At 36.0% G+C, this 22715-nt stretch overlaps 1 protein-coding gene across 2 annotated transcripts; it reads right to left on the bottom strand.

The window, feature by feature from the left end:
- Positions 1-1902: 1902 nt before the first annotated feature.
- Positions 1903-22689, bottom strand: ACP1 (acid phosphatase 1). Of its 2 annotated transcripts, none has more exons than XM_030446746.1 (6): positions 22589-22689; positions 14186-14259; positions 13961-14074; positions 9475-9536; positions 7284-7389; positions 1903-6400 (listed from the first exon to the last, which is right to left on the bottom strand). In XM_030446746.1, the coding sequence occupies exons 1-6, from the start codon at positions 22629-22631 to the stop codon at positions 6323-6325; spliced, it is 477 nt and encodes a 158-aa protein (XP_030302606.1). In that variant the 5' UTR covers positions 22632-22689; the 3' UTR covers positions 1903-6322. The 2 variants fall into 2 exon arrangements, with proteins under 2 accessions (XP_030302606.1, XP_030302607.1); XM_030446747.1 differs by lacking the exon at positions 13961-14074 and adding an exon at positions 13792-13905.
- Positions 22690-22715: the final 26 nt, after the last annotated feature.

The raw sequence follows: 22715 nt of genomic DNA, 5'->3' as shown, positions 1-22715 counted from the left end.
TACATAGCTTGCATTTGTGCTTTTTAAAACTGGAACAATTGTATGGTTTGGTCAGTTTCAGCTAAGACTTGCACTAGCAAAGAAGGATGAACAACAGGAGAAAGGAGCTGCATAGCTACCCACGTTCTTAACAGAGAATGTGGTCAAAAAGTATTCAGGATCTCCACTAAGACAACTTGCCATTCTTCAGCTAATTTCCAGTCTCATTTTCCTAGCAAGACATATATAAGACAGATTATTTGAAATTATTTTTTTTTAAAAGTACAACAGATTGAGCAATGCTAAAAATCTGGGGCCTTTTCAAGGATTTCTGAAAATGCCAGGGATTTAGAAAACTGCAATTTAAATAGGCACTGGGAATCTGAGACTCAGTTTTTGATCAGATATCCACACAAAACCAGGTATAGATGACAAATAAACATCCTATTCACTTTCAGGTTTTCACCCTCAGTGATCTGTGTAGAATAATTAGTAGTTAAAAAATTATTCTCAGTGTTTAACTTGTTAGCTGTACTACACATTCAAACTAAAAGCACATTTAATTTGTTTTTGAACATCACAGCTTAAAATAAGGTACAGTATTACATACAGAAAATAAGATAGATTAAAATCTAGGACAAGGCAAAGTTACATCAGTTTCCCCTCTAACGAATTACATTTTTAAAAACAGAAAAAAAAAATTGTCTAGTCTGTAAAGACAGAGGAAAATTAAATTACATTAAGCTTTTCTCTAACATTATTACATTTCCTAATAGCTTTTAGAAATTGCAAAACTAAATACATTTAAAGACTACTAACAAGAATTTCTGTATGCACCCATAGCTTGATTTCCAATAGATTATGTCAAATCTGGCTGACTTTGCATTCAAATTATTCTATTACAAATTAAACGGTAGAAAATTTAGAGAAACTCAAAATATTGAAGAATTCACACTGATCACGGGAAAGAGAGTTACATATGTTCAGACAAGTAAGATGAAAGTTTTAACCATGACATCAGCAGAACTCTCATCAGAGACCCACTGTTTTTTTATCTCCCACATACTTCTGGTGTGTATGACACATAACCTTCAGCTACATATGTTCACACGCGGTGTCTTTCACCTGTGCAGTTCCTAAGAAGAGATAGGTTATTTTTTTATTTTAAATTAAGGGCATTAACAGCTTGAAATGGGTAGGCAGAGTTTCAGCATTCAGTGGCCACCTGTCTAGAGAATGTGACTGCAAAAAATCTCAGGAGTCAAGGGAGAGGGGATGGATTTGTAGATTTGTATACACAGAGATGGCTACACTACATTTCCTCATAAGGCTTAAAGCTGTGAGGAAAAAGGGTCTTGGAAACCTTCACTTCTCAATTTTTGAATTAACAATTCTAGACTACAGACAATATACATACATAAGCAATGGGGAAAACTCTGATTTTGTGTCAGTGATTTTGATACCAGTGTCAAAAAAAAGGTTATGATTTCATTCCAAGAAACTACTCTGGGAAGAGTTAATAGAATGAACTTCTGCAGCTCCTACTCACTTGGTGCTGCTTCAGTGTTTGCATTTCCCAGGGGCTATATTTATATGACCAAAAATAAGAAAGTTTCTTCTATTTCTTTCTTGTTTATATGAATCCAGATCTCTTCTCTAATGGACCAAATGCAATACCATCCTGGAGGATATTATTCACTTTTACTCACTTTTTACTTCAAAGCTGCACTCATAGGAACAGGTTAAATGTAATTATGAGTCTGTTTTTAATAGGTAGAGCTGTATTTTCCAAATCTGTCTACATAAAATGAACCCACACAAAAATGGATGCTTTCCAAAATTTCAGCCTTGATTAACAAAGCAGTAATTTAGCAGTAGGCTGATATAAACTAAACTGAGCTAAATCAGAAATGCACTATTGGATCTTTTGAAAGTTTGTACTGAATTCTAGTTTTATTTACTATTGTCAATATGATAAATACATTCTTACACACGTATGTGAGTATAACAATGATGAAAATCAATATTCTTTTTTCTTGTAGTCCACCAGATGATATTACCAAGAAAAGAACCACCAAGAACCAAGAGAAGTGCCTTGGAAATCAACAGGGAAACAGAACTTATTACCTTTATAACATATTCCATTGTGAACAAGAGATTTATTTTTGCAGATTGACAGACTACTTCCCACAATTCTTAACATGCATTTTGTATGTTGTCAACAATTTGCAGACTGACATTCTTTACAGTAGCATAACTGCCAATAGTACTTAACGCTCTGTACTTAAAGAACACACTTTACAACTGATGTGTAATGCTGCCAAAATTATGTAAACACAAATATTTCACCAAGAAAATTGATGTTCTGTTGCTTAATTCTACAGTTTTAAGGAATGTTTGTTTGTATATCTAGAACTACTAAAGATCTGCTCCACAGTACTTGTGGTCACTTGATATCCTTTCATGCTTAGGCAATTTTTAAAAAGTTTGGTTAAAACAGACTTGCATTGGGGTCACATTGTACCCTAGAAGTACAAAACTGCATGACAAACAGGAACACAATTCCAAGTAGACATATTTTTGAGGACAGTGGAGCATGTATTTTGTACACAAACACAAATGCCATTAAATTACTTTATATAATAAATGTATAAAACATTCCAGCAAAAGTGCAATATGTAGATACTGTAAATAACAAGAAGCGTAAGTAATAAAGTGTTTGGTATTAAGTTGTTCTCAGTTTTCTTTCTTTTCACTGAATCCAGATGAACAAACCATCTTCCAGCAGCTACTATCGTTGATACACACCTCAACCTGGTTTTGTCAAGAGCTGACAAGAAGAAGAATAAATGGTACACCCACCCCAGAGAAGTCCAGTAATTTGGACACTCTATACATTTGTAAGGATGGACAGATCTGTGTGTTCCACTCCTGCAATATGCCCAGAAAATAAAGCTACTTTCATTCTCTACAGCATTATAAACTTGAATTTTTTTTAATGAGAAATGGTTAAACAGAGGCAATATAATTAGCACATGTCCCAGAAATCATCTTAACATCACAAAATTTTTACAGTCAGCGAACACTTACTCAGGAAGTTGATAACACATTTCCCTTTCTTCCTTAAATTAAATACAATTGTCATAATAAAATGGCTCAATCAGGCAGAAAAATTTGTGTGATTTGTAGATGAACATCAGGTACTTTTATCTTAATACTGGAATTTAGCTTCCATTTTATCTGCAATTCAAGCCACAAAATAAAACACACCCCTCCCCACCCTGAGAAATAACTAGGAGCTGGGATACTTGACATTCATACATTTATGAACCTTCAGAATCTAGTTCCTTAAAGGAAAAAAGACAAAATAATACAGAACAGAGTCCCATCCTAGAGTATGGCTCTATTAAGTAAGGGAGAAGTAAATATTTTGTAGCTGCTTTTGGTGATCACTAAATTCATTTCCCAATAGAAGTAACACATGCACACCAAAATATTGATAGTTAAGATACAGGATTCATTAAGCTCAACATCTGCACTAACACCTGGGTAGAACTGCTTCCTGGTGACTGAAATCAGATTATAGCATGTTATTTAACATGGGAGTTCAAATTAGTAGAAATCTTTCTTTTTGTAGTGGATGCTTGAAATGTGGGTAACTAAAAACTCTGTAGAAAAATTTCCTTGTAAAAGGAAAATAGTAAGTTATTTAATGACTTAATACATGAATATAAACAAATTCCACAGCAGATTTTTGATTGGGCAGAAGTGAGCATGCTTTGACAGAAAATACAACTATACCATACCAGAGGTTTTTTACTTAGTCTTAGGTATAAACTTACTATATAAATGAAAAAAAAAAAAAGCCAAGGTGGGCAGAGGGGGAAGAAGTCAATTCTGTATCTTTTTTAATGAGTGGTATTGCAAAGCTGTAAGAGCTTAGCTGTGTATTGGTATGATACATAATTTGTGTATTAATCCTATGATCACTGTTTCTCTTGGAACCCAAATAACGGTATTGTGCAACTGTCCTTCCTCAAGACTATTCCTCTTCTGTATTCTTGTATTCTACAGATTCTTTTAAAATACTGTTATGTTCTCCTTCCCTTCCTCCAAAAGAAACATACTAAGTACAAAAACAATCAGTCAATCAATCAATCAATCAGCTGTTTCCTCCTAACAGAGCTAGTGAATTATTTAGCCAACAGAATACTTGCTGAAAATACACCCCAAGGCTGAAACTTTTAAAATCCAAACCGAATTTAGCACAAATACCTTTGAATTAGTATCACTTTACAGAAAGATTCCTAAGACTACAGAAGGAAAACAACCATAGTCTTTTCCTTTCTGTTACCCCAGCAGCATGAAGATAAAGATTTACAAATTTTAAATCTTAAACTGTAATATGTAGAAAACTATAGGTTGAATTCCTACTCAGTCATGAATGGGAAAGCACAAACCATCACATGTTCAATCTTCTGAGTTTATATTCACTGGAATATTCTAAATATCGCCTTGGCATTTAGGAGTATTCCTAAGTACTTCCACTTCTGAAGTTAGTGCATAAAACCACATTTAAGATAGTTTGACCCTAACTGCCCATTATTTTCCCTCATTTATTTTGTCAAAGCATTTACAAAAGAAATAGAAATGTTGTTCTGGTGTAAGTGCTTGATCTGACCTGAAATACATATTTTACTCCTTGTGCACATAGAGAAACAACTATTTACTTGGAAATTTCCAGCTTGTTATTTAAAAGTCAAAACTATTGGTAATGCAATAATGCACAAAGATCCTGATTCATGTATATAGGTGTTCATCTACCACTTGTCTTTTTGTTAACAGGTTTTAAAGTTTTATGCCTGACTTAAATTTTAGCACAAAGCAGAAACCTCACTAAATACAAACACAGCTGTTCCACAGGCAGAATCTCAGGAAACTTAACCTCCACTGTGCAGGCTGCAGCTCACACAGACTGACACCAGAATTCCTCCCTTGCCAGGAATAACAAGGCCCTTTATTGAAATGCATCTCTCTTCTAGAAGGAGAGTGGATGAAAAAAAAAAAAAGGAGCCTACTCTACTAGTTTAGAAGGCAGGCAGAGGCAAAACTAAGGCTAAACAAACAGGAAAGCAGATTTCACAGATAATATGGTAATGCAAGTTCATACCAGTGCTAGTATTATCCGAAACAGGAAAATTACCATGGTATCAGTTATGCTGCTACCTCAGCACCTTTCCAAAGCAGAAATGAAATGTGATGTTCAGACAAACAGACAAGTTTTACAAAGCCTTCAATTTTGTCCAAGAGCAGAATTTTCTACTTATTAGCCTTCTGTTAACGTTGTATTACATTACAGATAGACTGCCTTCAGATTAAACTATATTCTCAGAGAACACTTTTGATGGGCTATCCATTCTCCTGAGTAAAGGTAAAAACATTGCCCAACACCTACAGAAACTCAGATTACAGCAGACTCTCATTTGATAACATTTGCATGGATCTGAGTATTTTACTACAAGATAAGATTTTGCAATTAAGACTTTTAAGCTGACCTGTTTTGCCCTCAAAGTAAATGCTATGTTACATATACTTGTATCAGTGTGCTAGGAACTGATCACAAAACCAAAGGAAGACTAGCCAGAGAAGTACTATTAACATCAAACACTACTTCTGAACTGAGTTAATCAGTATAAAAATGTACCAGAACAAAAATAACTGTTAATAACTCTCTTTAAATAACTGAGCATTGAAAGTCATACAAAATCCATCTTCACAGGATCCTGATGACAGACACAGAGGTTTTTCCTTGCTTAAACTTGGAAACAGTGATAAGAGCAGTGTCTGTCTGGTGACAGTTCTTTTAGACCAGAAGGCTCAATATGAAATACCTTCATTCCCAAAGGCTGTCTAACAATACAAGTAAGACACTCCAGTGCATCAACTATTACCTCACAGACTCTCACTGAAATTTGACTTAAATTAGTTCACTTAGGGCACAATGAGAAGACCTCAGTTTAGTTGGTAAAGCACAAGAAGGAGCAAGATGTTACTTACTTTTGCAGTGTTTGAAAGCACTAGAAGAGTTTACAGATAAATTTAATCTGTATTATAGATATTTTGCTATTACATTGATGTGTTACAAAATAGTTGATACTCCTATCCAATTAAAACTTTTCTATATTTTTAATTAGATGACAGAAAAGCTAAAGTATCAAATTAAACTGAAAAAGTTTAGAACCCACTGAAGCATGATTTTACAATTTAAATACACCAATCAAGTAAATTTTACGTATTTCAGGAGAAGCTAATTATTTTATTTTAGAAGTAACATTATGAAGCATTAATGAGACTTTTCCAGAAATGCTTTGCAGCATCTAACACACTGCTCATAAACAGTTTCAAAGTCCTTTTCACTCCCCTAGAAAAGAACAGAGGAAAAAGAATGTAAGAATAGTAATATTGGCTCAAAAAAACTTTGCAAAGTAGTTTCCTTCTGTCAGTAATGGCAAGTAACTGGCATTAGGGAAGCATAAGGACAGCATTACACGAAAGACTTGGTGAAAGTTTTTGCATATTTTCCCCTCATTTAAGCTACCTGCAGCTCAGAAATTTCCACAGACAAACACTGTGACTTTGTACCCAACAGTCCTGGAATGAACTTTACTTTCCTTGACATATTTCTTCCATTCACTTTTTGAGCCCTTTTAAGTCTTTTTTTTTTTTTTTTTTTTTTCTTTACATTCACAGAAACCTGTGATGTTGAGTTTCACGCTGTGTGGAAAAACAAACACTCTCTCTTTTCAACTTGCTTCACACTGATGCCAATTGATTTTCTCTACTTTTTTTGGTAAGGAACAGAAATTCCTTATTCACCTTCTCGTACGATATCAAGATTTTATAGAACCCTTTTAGATATCTTCATCCACTTCTCCTTTCTAAACTGAAGAATCTTCTGACCACACTGACCAATCTAATTGGTTGCTGCTCATTGATATTATTCAACTTCTTTGACCATCTCTGTACATGCCTTTGTCTCAATCTTTACCAATTATATCCTCTTTAAAAGGAAACTGACCAACCAAGGCTTCACCCAATACTGAAAATATAAGCAATTGCATCATTTAAATTTAAGTAATTGTTACAAACCTAAAGACATGGTTTCCTTTCCTATCCAAGTAATTTATAATGTAAATTATAAACAGCATATTATGTGTCACATGTCAACTGTGGGATCTGGAAAGATTATATACCATATATACATAATTTTTAATCAAGCCACTCAAAGAATTTCTTACACATACATAGTATGGATCTTCAATGATAAGCTGTTTCTGCGGATCATAAGTTCCAAGTAGTTCAATCCTGGCCTTGCAGTCTTTCACTTGATTGCTTTTTCTTTTCAGATCTCTGTATAAGAGAATAACATTTTTTCAACTGATTTTTCTTCAGAAATTTTGGCATCAGCATGCAATGCTCATGACCATTTCTTGAGAACACAGGAAAATAATATGCATCTGGACTCAAGTCAGTCCTGTGGACTCTCTATGCTGCTCCTCATTTTTGTTTGTTCCTTGTGTGTTCTGGGGTTTTTTGTTGTTGTTGTTTTTAATCAAGTATGGATGACATATACATAAACTTAATTCACAGAATAAATAAGCAGTCAAGCACTCAACCTAAGGCTACCTGGGCTTTGTAACAGTAAGTTCATCAACTTAAATTCTTTGTCAAATTAATCATTAGTACTCCCAATACTCACCTTCAGCTTGTATTAATTCTCTAGCTATTTTACCAAAGTACAAGTAAGTTTTGCCCACCTGTTCAAAACCAGTATTTTAAATTGGTATTTTGAAATTTCTCTCATTCATGAAGGCATTGCATGCCTCTAAATCATGCAAAGTCCTACTACATTCAGTTAACAGTATAAACATTTCTTTCCAGGCTTTTTTTAGGCCACCTAATGAACAGGAAAAGGCCAGGTGGCTCCCATGCTAAGGAAAAGGGATGTCCCAAATGTTTCTTCTCAGATACAACAGGCATTCTGTATCAACACCTGGAATCAGCTTGCCCTCATAGTGCTACAAGTAGGTGCTCTCAGGGAAAATGGTTGAACTGGGTGCAAGTTTAAGGTGAAATTTCAGTGAAGCAGTAGCAATATCCCTATTGCAGCTGTTACATTTCTTCTGCTCTACAACTCATGTCAATTGTTAATAAATACAGAAGTAAGCTTCCATTTAAGAACTCAAGTGAAAAGAAGGCTGAGAGAGAATATTATTAATGTCTATAAATATCTGGGGGGAGGGTGTCAAGAGGATGAGGCCAATCTTTTCAGTGGTACCCAGTAATAGGACAGGGAATAACATGTTCCACCTCAACATGTGGAGAAACTTCTTTACTGTGATGGTTGCAGAGCACTGGAACAGGCTGCCAGGGAGGCTATGGGGTCTCCTTCTCTAGACTTTCACAATTCCCCTGGATGTGTTCCTGAGTGGCCTGCCCTAAGTTATCCTGCTTTGGCAGGAGGGTCGGACTAGATGGTATCTACAGATCCCTTCCAACCCCAAACATTCTGATTCTGTGAAAATAGAAGTAAGCTTAGTAATGTCATTGCCTAACATGCTGAAGTCAAGCCAAGGGGTTACAGAGCCCTTCATTTCTGCAGTCTCTGTAAGAGTCATTCAACACATTCCAGAAAAGTCAACAAAATTATAGTTATTTTAGTTATGTGGTGCTTGGTTTGGTGTTTTCGTTTTTTATTTTTTAAACTAATTTAATGAGTAATGGTCCTCAGAAACTCCTTTCTCTATGCAGGCTGCCTCTGGGGATCACACCATGTGCCTCAGAGCATCATCCAAACACTGTTTGAACTCAGGCAGGCTTGGTGCTGTGACCATTTCTCTAGGGAGCCTGTTCCACTGCTCAGCTGCCCTCTGGGTCAAAAACTTTTTCCAAATATCTAAGATAAACCTTCCCCGATTCAGGTTCCTACAAGTTCCTCGAGTCCTGTCTTTGGTCACAGGAGTGAAGAAATCAGTACCAGTCCCATCCCTCCCCCTCGTGAGGAAGCCCTATACTGCTATGAGGTCCCCTCAGCCTCCTTTTCTCCAAACTGAAAAGCCAAGTGACCTCAGCTGCTCCTCAGTCATCCCTTCAATGTCCTCAGTCTTAACTATACTGGCATCAACTGCACATCTATAGCACAAACTATAAAAAATTTCCATTACCTTAATCCAAACAGACCATTGAGTTCACTAAACTTATTAGAAGACAACATCTATCATCTATTAGGGTATCATACACAAATGCATTAAAAAAATAATTACAAAACAAAAAACAAAAAAAACAAAAGAAAAAACACAAACAAACAAGAAACCAACAATCAAACCAAACAAACCAAAACCAAACACCGACAAGGTAGGCAGTAAAACATGACATGTTGACTTAAGGATCACTACAAGGAATCCATATGGATTTGTTCCATCTTTCATACATTACCTTAGATTGCTTTCATCCATACAAAGTATATAATCAAAGGTCTGGAAATCATCTTTCGTAACCTAGAATTAGAAATATGTGCTTTAATCTGAATTTTGATTTACAAAAAGGGGAAAAAAGTATTTCAAATTTAGTAGTTCTGATTTATTAAGAGACAAAGGTCAAAAGAATAAAACTTCATGAACATTTACAGTACCATAAGGCATTTAAGATGTTTATTTATCCATATCTGCAGGTTTTTCATCAAAAAAATTACCACTTTTTTTAAAAAAAAAATCTCATGCATCAACTTACAACATCATTATAAGTGACTTTTCTAATGCTTTTCAGTTACTAAAGCTAAAACAGGTTTCCAGTTTTGGGAACCATGCAATAAAAATGTAGACAAATAACTGATAGGAAAACAAAAATGGTAACCTGGAATTCAGTTCAATGATTCCAATCTAGAAATTTTGTCACTGCACAGAAAAGAATACCAAATGAAACTCAAAGCTGAATATGATGGTAGAAGTTAAAATCTCCTAAAAAAAAAAATCTGAGTTCTATTTGTACATCTGTCTACCATCATACTTTATTTTTCTTTCCTGTAAATTACTGACTCCTAAACATGAATATTAACTAAATTCAGAGATCTGAGTTTAGAGTCAGGTAGGCAAACACTGCAGATAAACCACTAACTTAAGCAGGGATGTTATTATCTGTAGTAGAAAAAGGTTGGCTGCAGATTTTTACCAGTATAATTATATTTTAATTTACATTTAAGCCTTAGCTTGGGTTAAAATTTTCCTAGACCATGTCCACAAAACACAGTATAAGATATCTGAACCAAATGTCCAGAACAGGGAAGAATAAGTGGAGTAAAATCTCTAATGAGTTTACATTAAGACTGCATTTCATGCATAGTCCTATGTGGAGAATTGTAACAAAGAAACCTGGAAAGGTTGTTCAGTATAGGTTTTTATGGAATCTGTGGGAAGGATGGACTAGAGAAGTAAGTAAGCAAGTGAGCAGATAAAAAGTCCAAACTTAAATCAGAGTTTTAACTTGTGAAAATTTTTTACATATTTAAAAAAAGGTTCTAGATTAAAAGAAACCCAACTTCTTTTTTTGTGCAAACAGCAGATACTGACTAAGCTCCCACTACAGAAGTAAGGAAAAACCTACAGAAATTATCACCAGGGTAAAGCCACAAATGAAACATTCCACAAAAGGAAAATGGAAGGGAAGGTGGAGAGGAGGCCTTTGAAAAGAAAGGGTTAATGGTCAAAACTAATGCAGACTGCACTTTCACTGTAAAAATATTTGCTGTATTCATGCAATGCCTCTGACCTACGAAAATATTTTTGCAGTGGAAATAGCTCCGTTTTCCTGGCAATTCTAAGCAGTACCTCAAGTAGCTGTTTCTGATTGCTCTACACAGCTGGACACTGGCCCCTGTAAAGTACGTGGGCACAGATTTCTTTGTAGTGTGGACCTATGTAAGAATAAAATAAAACCCAATGAAAGGAAAAACACACCTGCCACGCTTCCCACATTCTCTGTATACTTGACAACTTGACAGTTATTACATCTGAATCAGCACTAACACAGGTGCCAATGTAGCCTTAAAAAAAGATTGCTGGTCTTCTTAAGCCCTACAGTATTATCAGATACAAAATCCTTAACTGAGCAAACTTGACTGAACTTAATCTTCCTCAGAACTATGACAGCTAGTATTTTGAGGGAAGAAACTGAGGACATAGAAATGTATGTACATTTTGAGAAGAACAGAGCAGAGCACAAGTAGTCAACTTTGGATGGAACTACAACAACATTAAGTTGACATTAAAAAAACATATCAAACCATTTTTAGAGACCTTCAGTTGAGAAACACAATCATTCCAATTTATTTGTTAACCACCTCCCTTTGTTTACAGAAGGAAAATCTCCTTTTCTCAGTCTAAAAACCAAAGAGAGGCAGTAGTCCTCAAATTTATCAAGTTGGGAAAATGTTTAATACAACCTTCATCTAATCTCAATTTCATATTTAAGGCAAAGGCACTCTATGACTCATACATAAATCAATTTTGGCCTCAGCATGAATAAAAGTGGAACTGATTAATACCTGTCTGCTTTGTGCATGAAAACTAAGGAGCTTAGAAAATTTCAACAGATGCCTAAACATATAGCAACCTAACATCAACTGAAATGTTAACAAAATCTTTATTTTATATATAGACACATAATTTTATACTTCACTTTTCACTTAAAATTCACATAAACAATCATTGTATACAATGGTAGAATGGAACCAATTCACCATTTTCTCTTACGTAAATCAATCCTCTAGCATTATTGAGTTTTGAATTTAAAAAAGATACAACCCATGGTTATCGTAATTATGCACAGAATTACATGAAAGAAACTGCCTTTCACTGGGTGAGTAACACTCTTCCACAGGAAGGAGGAGAGTAATAGCATGAGGCTGTCATCTTATGACAGTGTTTTGAAGGCATCAGAAGATAAATCCCCCAACCGCAGCTTCCATTTCATTTGTTCTGAAAGAAATCTCATGCAAAATTCTATCCTCAAGTTTGTCTCTAATACTGTAATAAATACACTTTCACTGGTACTAACATGACCACTCTGAAAAGTCCTACTCTCCACGGTTGAATCCCTCTTTCCAGAAGTACTACAAGACTATATATCAGGTACACAGTTTGGAGAATCAGCAGAGACCATTTGACAGAAGTTTGAAAAAGATAATGGAGTTGCATAGTTAACATCAGTGCAAAATGAACAGTTATCTGTAGTTCATGGATTTGTGAATTTTATTTGTAAAAGAAATTGCTTCTACTGGGATTCTTTCTGACAAATTTTCAACCTATTATTCTTTCATTTTATTGTCTCATTCTTAATTTTCTCTCCCTGTATCTACAACATTGTAGGCTCTTCTGCTTTAAAAATCTCTTCACTTGCCAGAGTGTATAAGTAAATGTCTTCATTCAAGTGTTTGGGTTTTTCCCTCTTTGCAAAAGAAGTGCATTTGTTTCAAGACAGATGATCAACTGGTTTTGGATACTTTGCTTTTGTTTAACTGCTCATAAATCACTCAAGTAATGTCCAAAAGTTTCCAAGGCTTATCTTTTAATACAAACATATAAAATTACCATCACTGGAACACTGTCTGATTAGTTTCAGTACCATTTAGCATAATGATAAATAATGTTGTTTGTTAGCACTGATAAATAGTAAATCCCAAACTTGTAACAAGATCACAACACACAATATCCAGTAATTATTCTAACAGTAAAACTAGAAAATCTGAAACTATGTTGTGCTCAATTATCTGTTATTATATAACAGAGATTAACATCAGGAAAGGTCAGCAGAGGGCAACTGACTAATTGAGGGAATTTATTTTAAAAGTTAAAAAACTCAACATATTGTCTTTGAAGGTGAAGAAAGTAAATATGACCTCAGTAAGGTGTAGTAAAATTCTGAAGGGAACTGAAATGGAAGATAATAACAAAAGTAGTTCAGCTTTTTGTCAGTACAGGAACTAGAGGCATAAACTCAGGGTAAGTAAAGGTCAAGCCCTCAAGGAATATCTCATATCCAGAGAACGATTAACTGTTGCAAGTTATGTGCATTTATTTGAGCATCTGAATAATTTAAACAGACACATTTATTTCCAACTTCTCTGTAATGCAGCATGGATATACACATTGCTTTGTTAATGACAGCTGAGGTGAGCTCTGGCAAAACTTAGAAGATTTCACTAAATGACAAACCCATCATTGACTTAGGAATGCTTTAAGGGTATGTTTATCTCTGAAGGTACCATCGGTCACACTACTAATCTTGGGTTTGAATGCATTTGTTCTAATTTAGCACTCTACATTTCTTTTAAAAATCTTCATGCAAGAGCAGAAGCTTTTTCTGATGGTTGAACAGGTATTCTACATTGAACCTGCTAAATAAAAATACAATTCCTTGCTGAAAGTAGCATCACAGACTACTACAGTAAGTCAATTTTTATAAAGTATTATAAAGTGTTTCAGAAAAAATGCCCAAAATACTAAACATTTGCAAACAGGATTTTTCTATAATTCAGAAAGTGCTCCAGTGCTTCCTAGTTATATTTCCAACGAAGCTTAATAACAAGCAGCTCAACAACCCCAAGTAGAAGAGTTAGGCCTCTCTGGAGTCCTTTGAAAAACTGCATTTATCACCTGATGTTTAACCATGCATTGGTCAAATGACTTCTGTGATTGTAATGGTTAGGGCTAAACAAAGCATGGGTATGAATAAAAAAGAAAATATACTCTCTTCTACCTGCCGTGCTTTATGTGCTGTCTCAATGCCATGGTTTCTTAGACAACTTAAAGCCCTTGCATCTGGGGAGAGCCCCACGTTCCAGTCTGAAACAGCAGCACTGTCTGTCATCCACTGTAACAACAAAACAAATACATATACATATTTAAAGAAAATTTAAGTACAGTACCTGCCTGGCAATATGATTCATGGGAATGCCATGCTTCTTCATGCAATTCTGTCCTCGATAGTCAGGAGGGCTTCCTATTTCATAGGTGGATGTCGCTGCACTGTCTATCCTCCACTGAAGAAAAACAAATTTATATTTTTATGTTTCCTTTCTCACTGCTTATCCTTCTAATCACTGGCTAAAAGGCACTTACTTTTTAGGCAGAAACAGAAATAAATAGCTTACCTTATTTTCAACCTTTTCATCAGTTACAAGCTTTCTAAAAACTGCTTCGGCTATTGGAGAGCGACAAATGTTTCCTACAGAAACAGAAGAGCATAGTGAAATTTCTGACAATTAAGGATGAAGAATCAGTTACTGTCTTTTTATCAACACAGAGCAGATTAAAGATTTTTATTTACTTAGGTGGAATTGCTTATCTTGTTATAACCCAGGAGATTCTGCAAGGATATAAATCCAGAGTCCTGCACCTGGTTTGGGGCAATCTCCAGTATGAGCATGAGATGGGAGTTAGGGGAGTGCAGCCCTGAGGAGAAGAACTTGGGGATACCAAAGGTTATAAAATTGGGTATGAGCTGGCAGCATGCACCTACAGAAAGCCAACTGTATCCTGGGCTGCATCAAAAGTATAGCCAGCAGATCAAAGGAGGTGATCTGTCCCTCAACTGCGATCTGGTGAGATGACACCTAGTGTGTCCAGTTCTCAGGTGCCCAGCGAAAAGAAGGACATGGACCTGCTGGAATGAGTCCATAAGAGGGCCACAAAAAATAACAGAGGGATGGAACATCTCTAAGTGAGAACTGGGGTTGTGCAATGTGGAGAAGAAAAGGACTGGGGAGATCTTATTGCAGTCTTTCTAGACACAAAGGGAGCTGTAGCAGCAGGACAAGTGCTGACAGTTTTAAACTGAAAGAGGATAGACTTACATCATACATAAGGAAGAAATTTTCTTACTATGAGAGTAGTAAGACAATGGAACAGGTTTCCCAGAGAAGTTAGAGATGCCTCACCATTACAAGTTTGCAAGGTTAGGCTGGATGGGGCTTTGAGCAACCTGATCCAGTTTGAAGGTCCCTTCCCACCCGAGTCATTCTATTAATCTATACAATCCATCAATCCATTGAAATGTGTATTATTATATGAAAACATGTAACATAAAAATAAATAGGAGGAATATTGTGCAAACTCATTGCTCTCTTTTCACAAAGAATCCATGACCACAGAAGACTTAGCAAAATAAAGGAATTTAAATGGCACCAAGTAATCTCTATCTACAAATCTTCCTACACAGTAGCAACCTTCAACTAATGCTTTACTAGAGAATTGTATTTGCCAGTCTTCCTTCCCAGTGGTATTCAACTGCAATAGCCATCTGACTTTACTGTCAATAAGAACTTATTTCAACAATGATATAGTGCCCCTTAAAAGTAGAAACAATGGATCTACAGCATTTTTACTCCACTGCTGAAGTTGTAAGTTTACCACCTAAGGTAAATGTTTCCAGAATACATCTTTGAAAAGAATCAAACGTCACAACAACAATGAAGTCTACTCAACTGTTACTTGAACTTTTTCTTCCTTCACAAATTCTGAGTAACTAGATGGGTAGTCAGAAATTTGGTATGCCACCCAGATACACAATAAATTCTACAAAAAATTCTACACTTCCCATCAAAGAGAACCTATAACTTCTTGAATCATCTTTGACTTTGGAGCAGGTAAGTATAATACATCACAAATGACAACATTCATTCCTATACTTTCAAATAAATTACTCTTCTACTACTGATTAAATACTTTCCAAATCTCCATCAGTAAAAAAACTGAAATGGCCATAAACAAAGCTAAAATTACAGCAGAGAAGAAAAAAAAAAAACAACTAAAAAAACCCAAACAAACAAAAAAATCAGATCAGGAACTGAGCCTCATTTTCATGCTTATATTTTCAAACAAAATATCAAGGAAGATATTTCACTGCTAAAGAGGAAGAAGCTGCTATGACCTGAGCATTTAATAACTTGCTGTCAATCATGCCAATGACAAAAAAAACCCAAAACAAACAACTAAGTGGCTAAGTGAACCACTGAAGTATTAAAAATTCATTTTCAAAATTTTAGAGAGCATCAAATTAGTAAACGAGTGAAAGGAACTGGCTGACCATTGAGACTGCTGAAACGTTACATCAATTTTGATGGCAGTAGATGATCTTCCAGGAGAAAGCATATGGTTTCCTTTGTTTCAACTAGTTTATTCCAAGCAGAGAAGCTAAATCAATCTTGGAAGAAAAATAATTACAAAAATGGTAGAGAATATAGCAATAAATTAAAAGATAAAGCTCACTTCTGTAATTGAGTTAAACATTAAATAATATTTTTTAATAGAAAACAGGGAACATGGGAACATACAACATAAGAGAGTAAAAAATCTTCTCTATCAATGAGACCAGTCCTTTGATAGTGCAGGCATATACAGCAGCACTTCTCTTACAAATACATCAAGCTCTCTTTCAAAAAGCATCATCAGTCTTAAAAGGCTATTCCAGACACTCATTTCTTGCCAGAAACCTTCCAGTCACCACTTAATTATTCTTATTGCTCATCTGATCTTGATTAACATCACTATCTTAAAACCTTTCCCTCCTTCAACAGATACAGAACCCTTGTCAAAGGTAGCTGTGCTAAAACAAACCAAGCTCTCAGTCTCCTCACAAAATTAACTGACTCTTATCTAATCACTCCAGTTAAGCCAACTCTGCACTTGTTTTTATTTGAATTTTTCTTGAATCATGACAAATAAAATCATATACTACACTGCAGGAAAACTTTTTACCAATTTAACACAAGTCAGAAATATTTACTTTGCTCTTTTGAAAATAACCTGAGATAACTTCTACTATCATATCTGACTCCTTCACAAGTATCAAATTTGCAATCATAATCCCCTAATTCTAATTTGTCCATTCCCTCTTCCTCTGTTGCTTCAAATAAGTAACCTTTAAGTCTTCTTTCAAAACTATTAAATTCTGTTTCCACTGCACCAGCTGCTGAGGCCACCTACTTCTCCCTGTAAAGTTTTTCCTCTGTATAAATGATCCTATGCAACTTGTGCATGAACAGTAAGTTTCATTACTACACTAAAAATTTCAGTAATAAGAACTGGTTAATACTGGTCATCCTACTAATTCATTACCTGGCTCTCAGAATTTCAAAATTGTGGTTTTGAAATAAATCCTTCTGGGGGTTTTATATTTGTTTAACCTTCTGTTTTACCTGAACTGAATTTATTCTGTATATAAGCTGCTCATTACTTTAAAAAAAAATTAAAAATGCTGTAAATATCATCTGTGCTGATATGATAGTAAATATCATACTGAATGGCACTATGATCACTGACTGACTAAATATATATATATATTTATACACACACACATACCACTTCCAGCAATAACTAAACTTATTTTTGGGACAAACATGTAATCTAGTTTGTGTATTAAAAACTGTCTTCCACAATGACACATTCAAGACCCTACTGGAGGTATTTACACTATTAAGGAACTGTAATCACAATTCAAATCTGTTCTTGGGAACTACAGACAGAAACCCAAAACTGGCTTAGCAGAGGCTCTTTTCTCCACATACTCTGCAATATTATATTCACACTAACTGTTTACCCATGCTACTCCTTGTGACTTGTTCACCCTTCCTACCTATCCTCTGATGTTCCTTTCTCCTTTGTTGTATTTCTGACTGATTGGATCACATTCTTTTTATGTTGAGGATATCAGTATTCAAGTTCTCTGAATCTCCACCTTCTCCATTAATTTTTTATATTTTTTATATTTCAAGCTTTTTACATTGCAGTTTTTAATAATTAAAAAACCATACCTAGACAGCACCTGCCCACTGATGATCCTACAGACCTCTCCAAATATGAAGATCCAAGGATAAGAAACTCAAACATCAGTTGCAGAATCAGTACTGGAACCATTTGTTGATCAATTCTATGGAGTTATGCTTTCTCATTCATTTTCTAGGAAAAAGGACTCCACTGATGGCTGTTCAAGCCGATGCTTAAGTATTTGAGTTCTTACGCCAGTGTCAGCAATAATCTTTGACCCGTTCCCATACATAAATGGAAGTGTTGCTTCTACTGACAGGAAAGACAACTTGAACACATTTTATGCTCAGGTTCACAGCTCATCTCTGGGTACTGTTGATCCAATAACTATTCTCACAATTGCTTTCGTATCTTATTTGCTCCTTATTCAGGTCTCTCTTTCGAATCTTCCTCAAATGCAGATGTTTTTTTCTTCTTCCTTTTTTTTTTATTTTTATTTTTTTCCCTATTGTCTGATGTTTGTAACGTAACTTCTATTAGCGTTCATTCTCTCACTTTTAAGAACCTGCTTTTAACTCTACTTACTTTCCATGCACAGTAAATTAATCTGAGTGACTGTAATTCCACTACCCCCTAGCATTTACATCATCCATTAGGATCTCTTTGTAAGCAAGAGTTTAAAACCTACTTCTCACTCTATTCTGTTCTGCGCTGAAGTTTCTGCTTGAACTTCATCATGCTTCCTACTTCTTCCCAGTTAAACCTATGTTGTCATACTTGGCACAGTTAGTCTCATAAGGAACCACTCACAGCTCTGATTTTAGTCCTGATTCCCCAGCCTTTCCATTCACAGTCAAGTTCACTAAATACTTACACTCTTTATCTGAAACACCCAAGTATATAGCTACATAAGCAACATCACCTAACTTCTATACATCTACCAATTACCAATACTCAGTGGGATTTCTCTCAGAAGTGGAACATTAGCTTATGTGTGTGTGTTTATATATTATCTAAGCAGATATTAATTTTGGCTCAAGATATCTAACTGTGGATGTCTACAGGAGCAATGGGTTTCAAAGTGCCTAGCTAATTGAGGCTTAGTCAATGTAATTAATGTTGATAGCAATATGATTCACCAAGATTCATGGCAGTCAAATAAGCAACTAATTCACTGCATGTTCACATTTTAAAAATCTTTCCCTGCAGCAAGATTAATTATACTGAGTTATCAAGTACTGGAACATTATGCTTTTTTCAGCAACATAAATGTTCCCCAGTAAAAATAAAACTTTTCAGCACATAAGCACCTACACACAACAACCAGACTCCAGACTCCTAATACTTTTTAATTCCAACACTTTACAACCATGCTTTCAACTCTAGTACTTCTGCATCATTTTGCAACACAGATTAATTAAGGCATTATGTTCTTACAGCTATCTCACTAATGATGCACAGAAGCAAGGTCTTTTCCTTACACTTATCTAACATTCTCTTCGTTATCCAAAAGATGTTATTTGCTCTTTTTGGCAGCTTGATAAGAACCCCAGCTGTTTTCCATTGACCTGGATGTTGGGATCAAGAGCAACCTGATGGAGTTCGCTGATGACATTAAGATGAGTGGAGAGGTTGACACCCCAGAAAGGAGAGCCACCCCCCAGGATGACATAGATTTAAGGGAGACCTTATAAAAATGTTCCAGTACTTAAAGGGCAGCTACAAAGAAGATGAAGATTCCCTATTTACAAGGAGCCACATGGACAAGACAAGGTGTAATGGGACCAAGCTGCTCCAAGGGAGAGTCCATTTGAATACAAGAGGAAAAATTTTCACTATGAGACATTGGAATGGTCTCCCAGGGGAAGTGGTGGATTCCCCCACTTTGCAAAGTTTTAAGTCTCAGCTTGATGGGGTGCTGAGACATCTTATATGAACAATAATATTAGGGTTGAACCAGATGATCCTTGAGGTCCCTTCTAACCCAACATTCTATGATACTATGATTCAGTGTTTTATCCAAGCTGCTTCTTTGTTATTCTGCAGTTATAAATGGTATTTTGTCCCATGAAGCCTTGTATTTAGCTATTCCTAAAGGCATATAATGGATGGTGACAACTGAACTAAGCAACTCAAATCTCTTTGTAAATGTAAACCAATTTCCTCATACTCAATAGACTGTAATTTTAGAATTATTTTATGCAGCCTAGATCTCTACTGGCAATATTGAGTGGATCACAAGTAGCACTTCTGGGGACCTTCTGGGGACCTAACCAGCAAGCACTTAGCTTGCTGTTCCCCAGTCTTATAACCCATTCTCCATATATGCAGGAGATGAGGAAGCCAGTGCCTAGTCCAAGATACCCATGCAGCTTCTTATTTAATACTGGAGAAGTCACCAGTGAAAGAAGCTAACTTATGTAATACAGCATGACATTAGGATCCCTTCTGCAGCTCAATCAATAACCAGATGAACTATGCAAGTGTAAAAAGGGCAAAACACATTTTGGCTCACCTCCATTTTTAATTATTTTGCCTAAATGAAAAATAAAAAAAACCATCCCAGTGCTTTTCCATATACTGTAATCACATATGCTGCTGGGTGCTTCATTATTTCTCAGTGATGGGGAAGTCTTATTAATGTAGTTATGCACATTAACTAGATTGTATTTTGTTGTGTAATGAGTATCTGCTTATCTCATTACAAAGAACAGTCAATAGATACTTCAGTAATATGTTTCTTTCAATCTAATGTAGAAAGAAAATGTAGTTTTTCCATGAAGGCTTGTACGTTCAGGGATCAGCTCTCATTAAATGTGCAAACTTCAGAATTAATGTGCTCCATTAATCAGCACAAAATAGTACAGATAAATGCAGTAGTAGAAATCAGGTTAATACTCTCCACAACAACCACAGCTATTATTCCTAATAAAATTCAGGAGGAAAAAAAAAATCTATTAAGGTATAAGTATCTCTCTTCACAACTAACAAAAAAAGCAAGCAAACTTCAAGTAGGAAAAAAAGCAAGCTGCCTTCAAAACTTGACTAAAAAGAATATTGACTTGACTGGAAAAAATGAGTACTTGCCACATTAATTCTCACACATCACATGTCATTATGGTAATTTTTTTATAACCATAACATAGCTTTTATAACCGTAACATAGTAACATGGAAGACAAAATTTAAAAGATATTTACAACATTTTCTTAAAAAAAAAAAACAACAAAAAAATTATCCCATTAACATTAGTCCTTACTTGTTCACCCTTTCCTCAATTTAATGTTACTAATTCCACCTAAATTATTGTATTAACTTCTACTAGTAACAGTTCATCAAAGACTCAAATGGATTAGGATCTTGTTGAGATTTTTGCACTTTACAGTGCAAATCACTTTCATGGATTCCCAGACCCATAGATATATATGAATTGCTTTGTAAGGGTTACTACTGACTTTAGAACAGAGTGTTTGGAAAAAATAATGCATAATAATTAGAAGGTTTCATAAAAAAAAAAGTCTGCCTAGGCCACTGGCACCCACACATACAAAACCTGATAATCTTTTACTAAAGAATATTTTAGCTAAATTATGATTAGGGAGTGATTTTACTCTGTGGTAAACATCAGAATATATTTCACAATACTAAGGTCTTGTTATGCTTTTCATCTAATCTGCATTTCTCCTATTACAACATAAAAGCACATAGAAAAAAAGCTCACCACATATGAACCAGTGGTTTTGTAACAAAACTGGCAAAATGCCAGGGATCAATTCTTACCATGTAGCTAAGGCTAAAAAGCAGATAATGTTAAAGGCTCCTCAGATGAGAACCAAAAACTCTCTAGCCTTTATCCCCAAAAGGGAGCAGAAACAGGTGTGTAAAGAAAGTATGTACAAACTGGGGCAGAGCCCTGCAATCCATGTAGACAGGTCAGAAATTTGTTCGTTGTGAAGATGCAAGTGACCATCTCGCTTATCAGTTACCAACTGTTCTAAGCTTTAGGAAAGTATCCACACCCTTTAAGGAGCCCGTTTAACACAAGTGTTTTCTGTTACTTGAGGTTCACAACTTAAATGCACAGAATACTTTAAAAAGAGTAAAATGTGCATATATATATATATAATATATATACAATATATATATATATGTTTCCTAGTTCTTCTTTGAGGTAGCCCTTCAATAAAGTTATTTTCTCTGCACTCCTTTCCACGATGGCTATAATTCCATCGATCAAAATCCTTTTTACCCTCCACCAAATGCTTTTTCTTACAAGCCTCTGTTCTTACAGAGACAGCTCTATTAACTTCAGTCCTTCTTTCCACCGTTTTCCTTTTTAACGTCAGGTGCTCCGAACTGCAACCCTCCCCCAGGAGGTACCGCTGCCGGCACAGAGGCGGCCTCTGGCTGCGCGCTTCCCTTCCCTCCTTCCTACCCCCGAACCGAGCACGGAGCAGCCCGGTGCAGAATGCTGTTCACAACCAGCACACATGGGCTGCTCTTCAGAAACAGCAGTTAAGTCACAGCTCGCATTACTTAGTGCGTATTTAAGAGCCGCTCTTTCCCCCCTCAACGACCTTCGCATTTATCAACACGGGATTCCGCCCTCCGGCCCTCCCCGCAAAGGCCGATACCGCAGTGGCTGCTCCAGGCCGGGCCTCCCCGCAACCCCGCCGGGCAAGCACTGGCAGAGGCCCCCGCCTCGCCACGCTCCCTACACCCCCGCCCGAAGAGCGAAGAGCGGCGGGAGGAGGACGGACGAAGATCCGCTTCTTCTCTCGCCCCGCTCACCCAGGCAGACGAAGAGCACCGACTTCACCTCCCCAGCCGCCATCTTCGCTCCTCAGCCACCCGGGAAAGGGACCTTCTCAGCTGTCGCGCCGCCTGCGCCTCGCTTTACGGCACCGGCCGTTACAGC

The sequence above is a fragment of the Calypte anna genome, chromosome 3 (genome assembly GCF_003957555.1).
Source record: "Calypte anna isolate BGI_N300 chromosome 3, bCalAnn1_v1.p, whole genome shotgun sequence".
NCBI lineage: Eukaryota > Metazoa > Chordata > Aves > Apodiformes > Trochilidae > Calypte > Calypte anna.
The sequence above is the reverse complement of the archived record's forward strand: the minus strand, read 5'-3'. Positions and strand labels throughout refer to the sequence as shown.

What these genes read in the sequence shown, in the direction of transcription:
- ACP1 (XM_030446746.1), bottom strand. Translation starts at nt 22,631, where the DNA reads ATGGCGGCTGGGGAGGTGAAGTCGGTGCTCTTCGTCTGCCTGG. An exon ending in ATGAAAAGGTTGAAAATAAG is followed by an intron (nt 14,075 to 14,185) that starts GTAAGCTATTTA and finishes GTTTTTCTTCAG; the next exon opens with TGGAGGATAGACAGTGCAGC. An exon ending in TGAATCATATTGCCAGGCAG is followed by an intron (nt 9,537 to 13,960) that starts GTACTGTACTTA and finishes TTCTAATTCTAG; the next exon opens with GTTACGAAAGATGATTTCCA.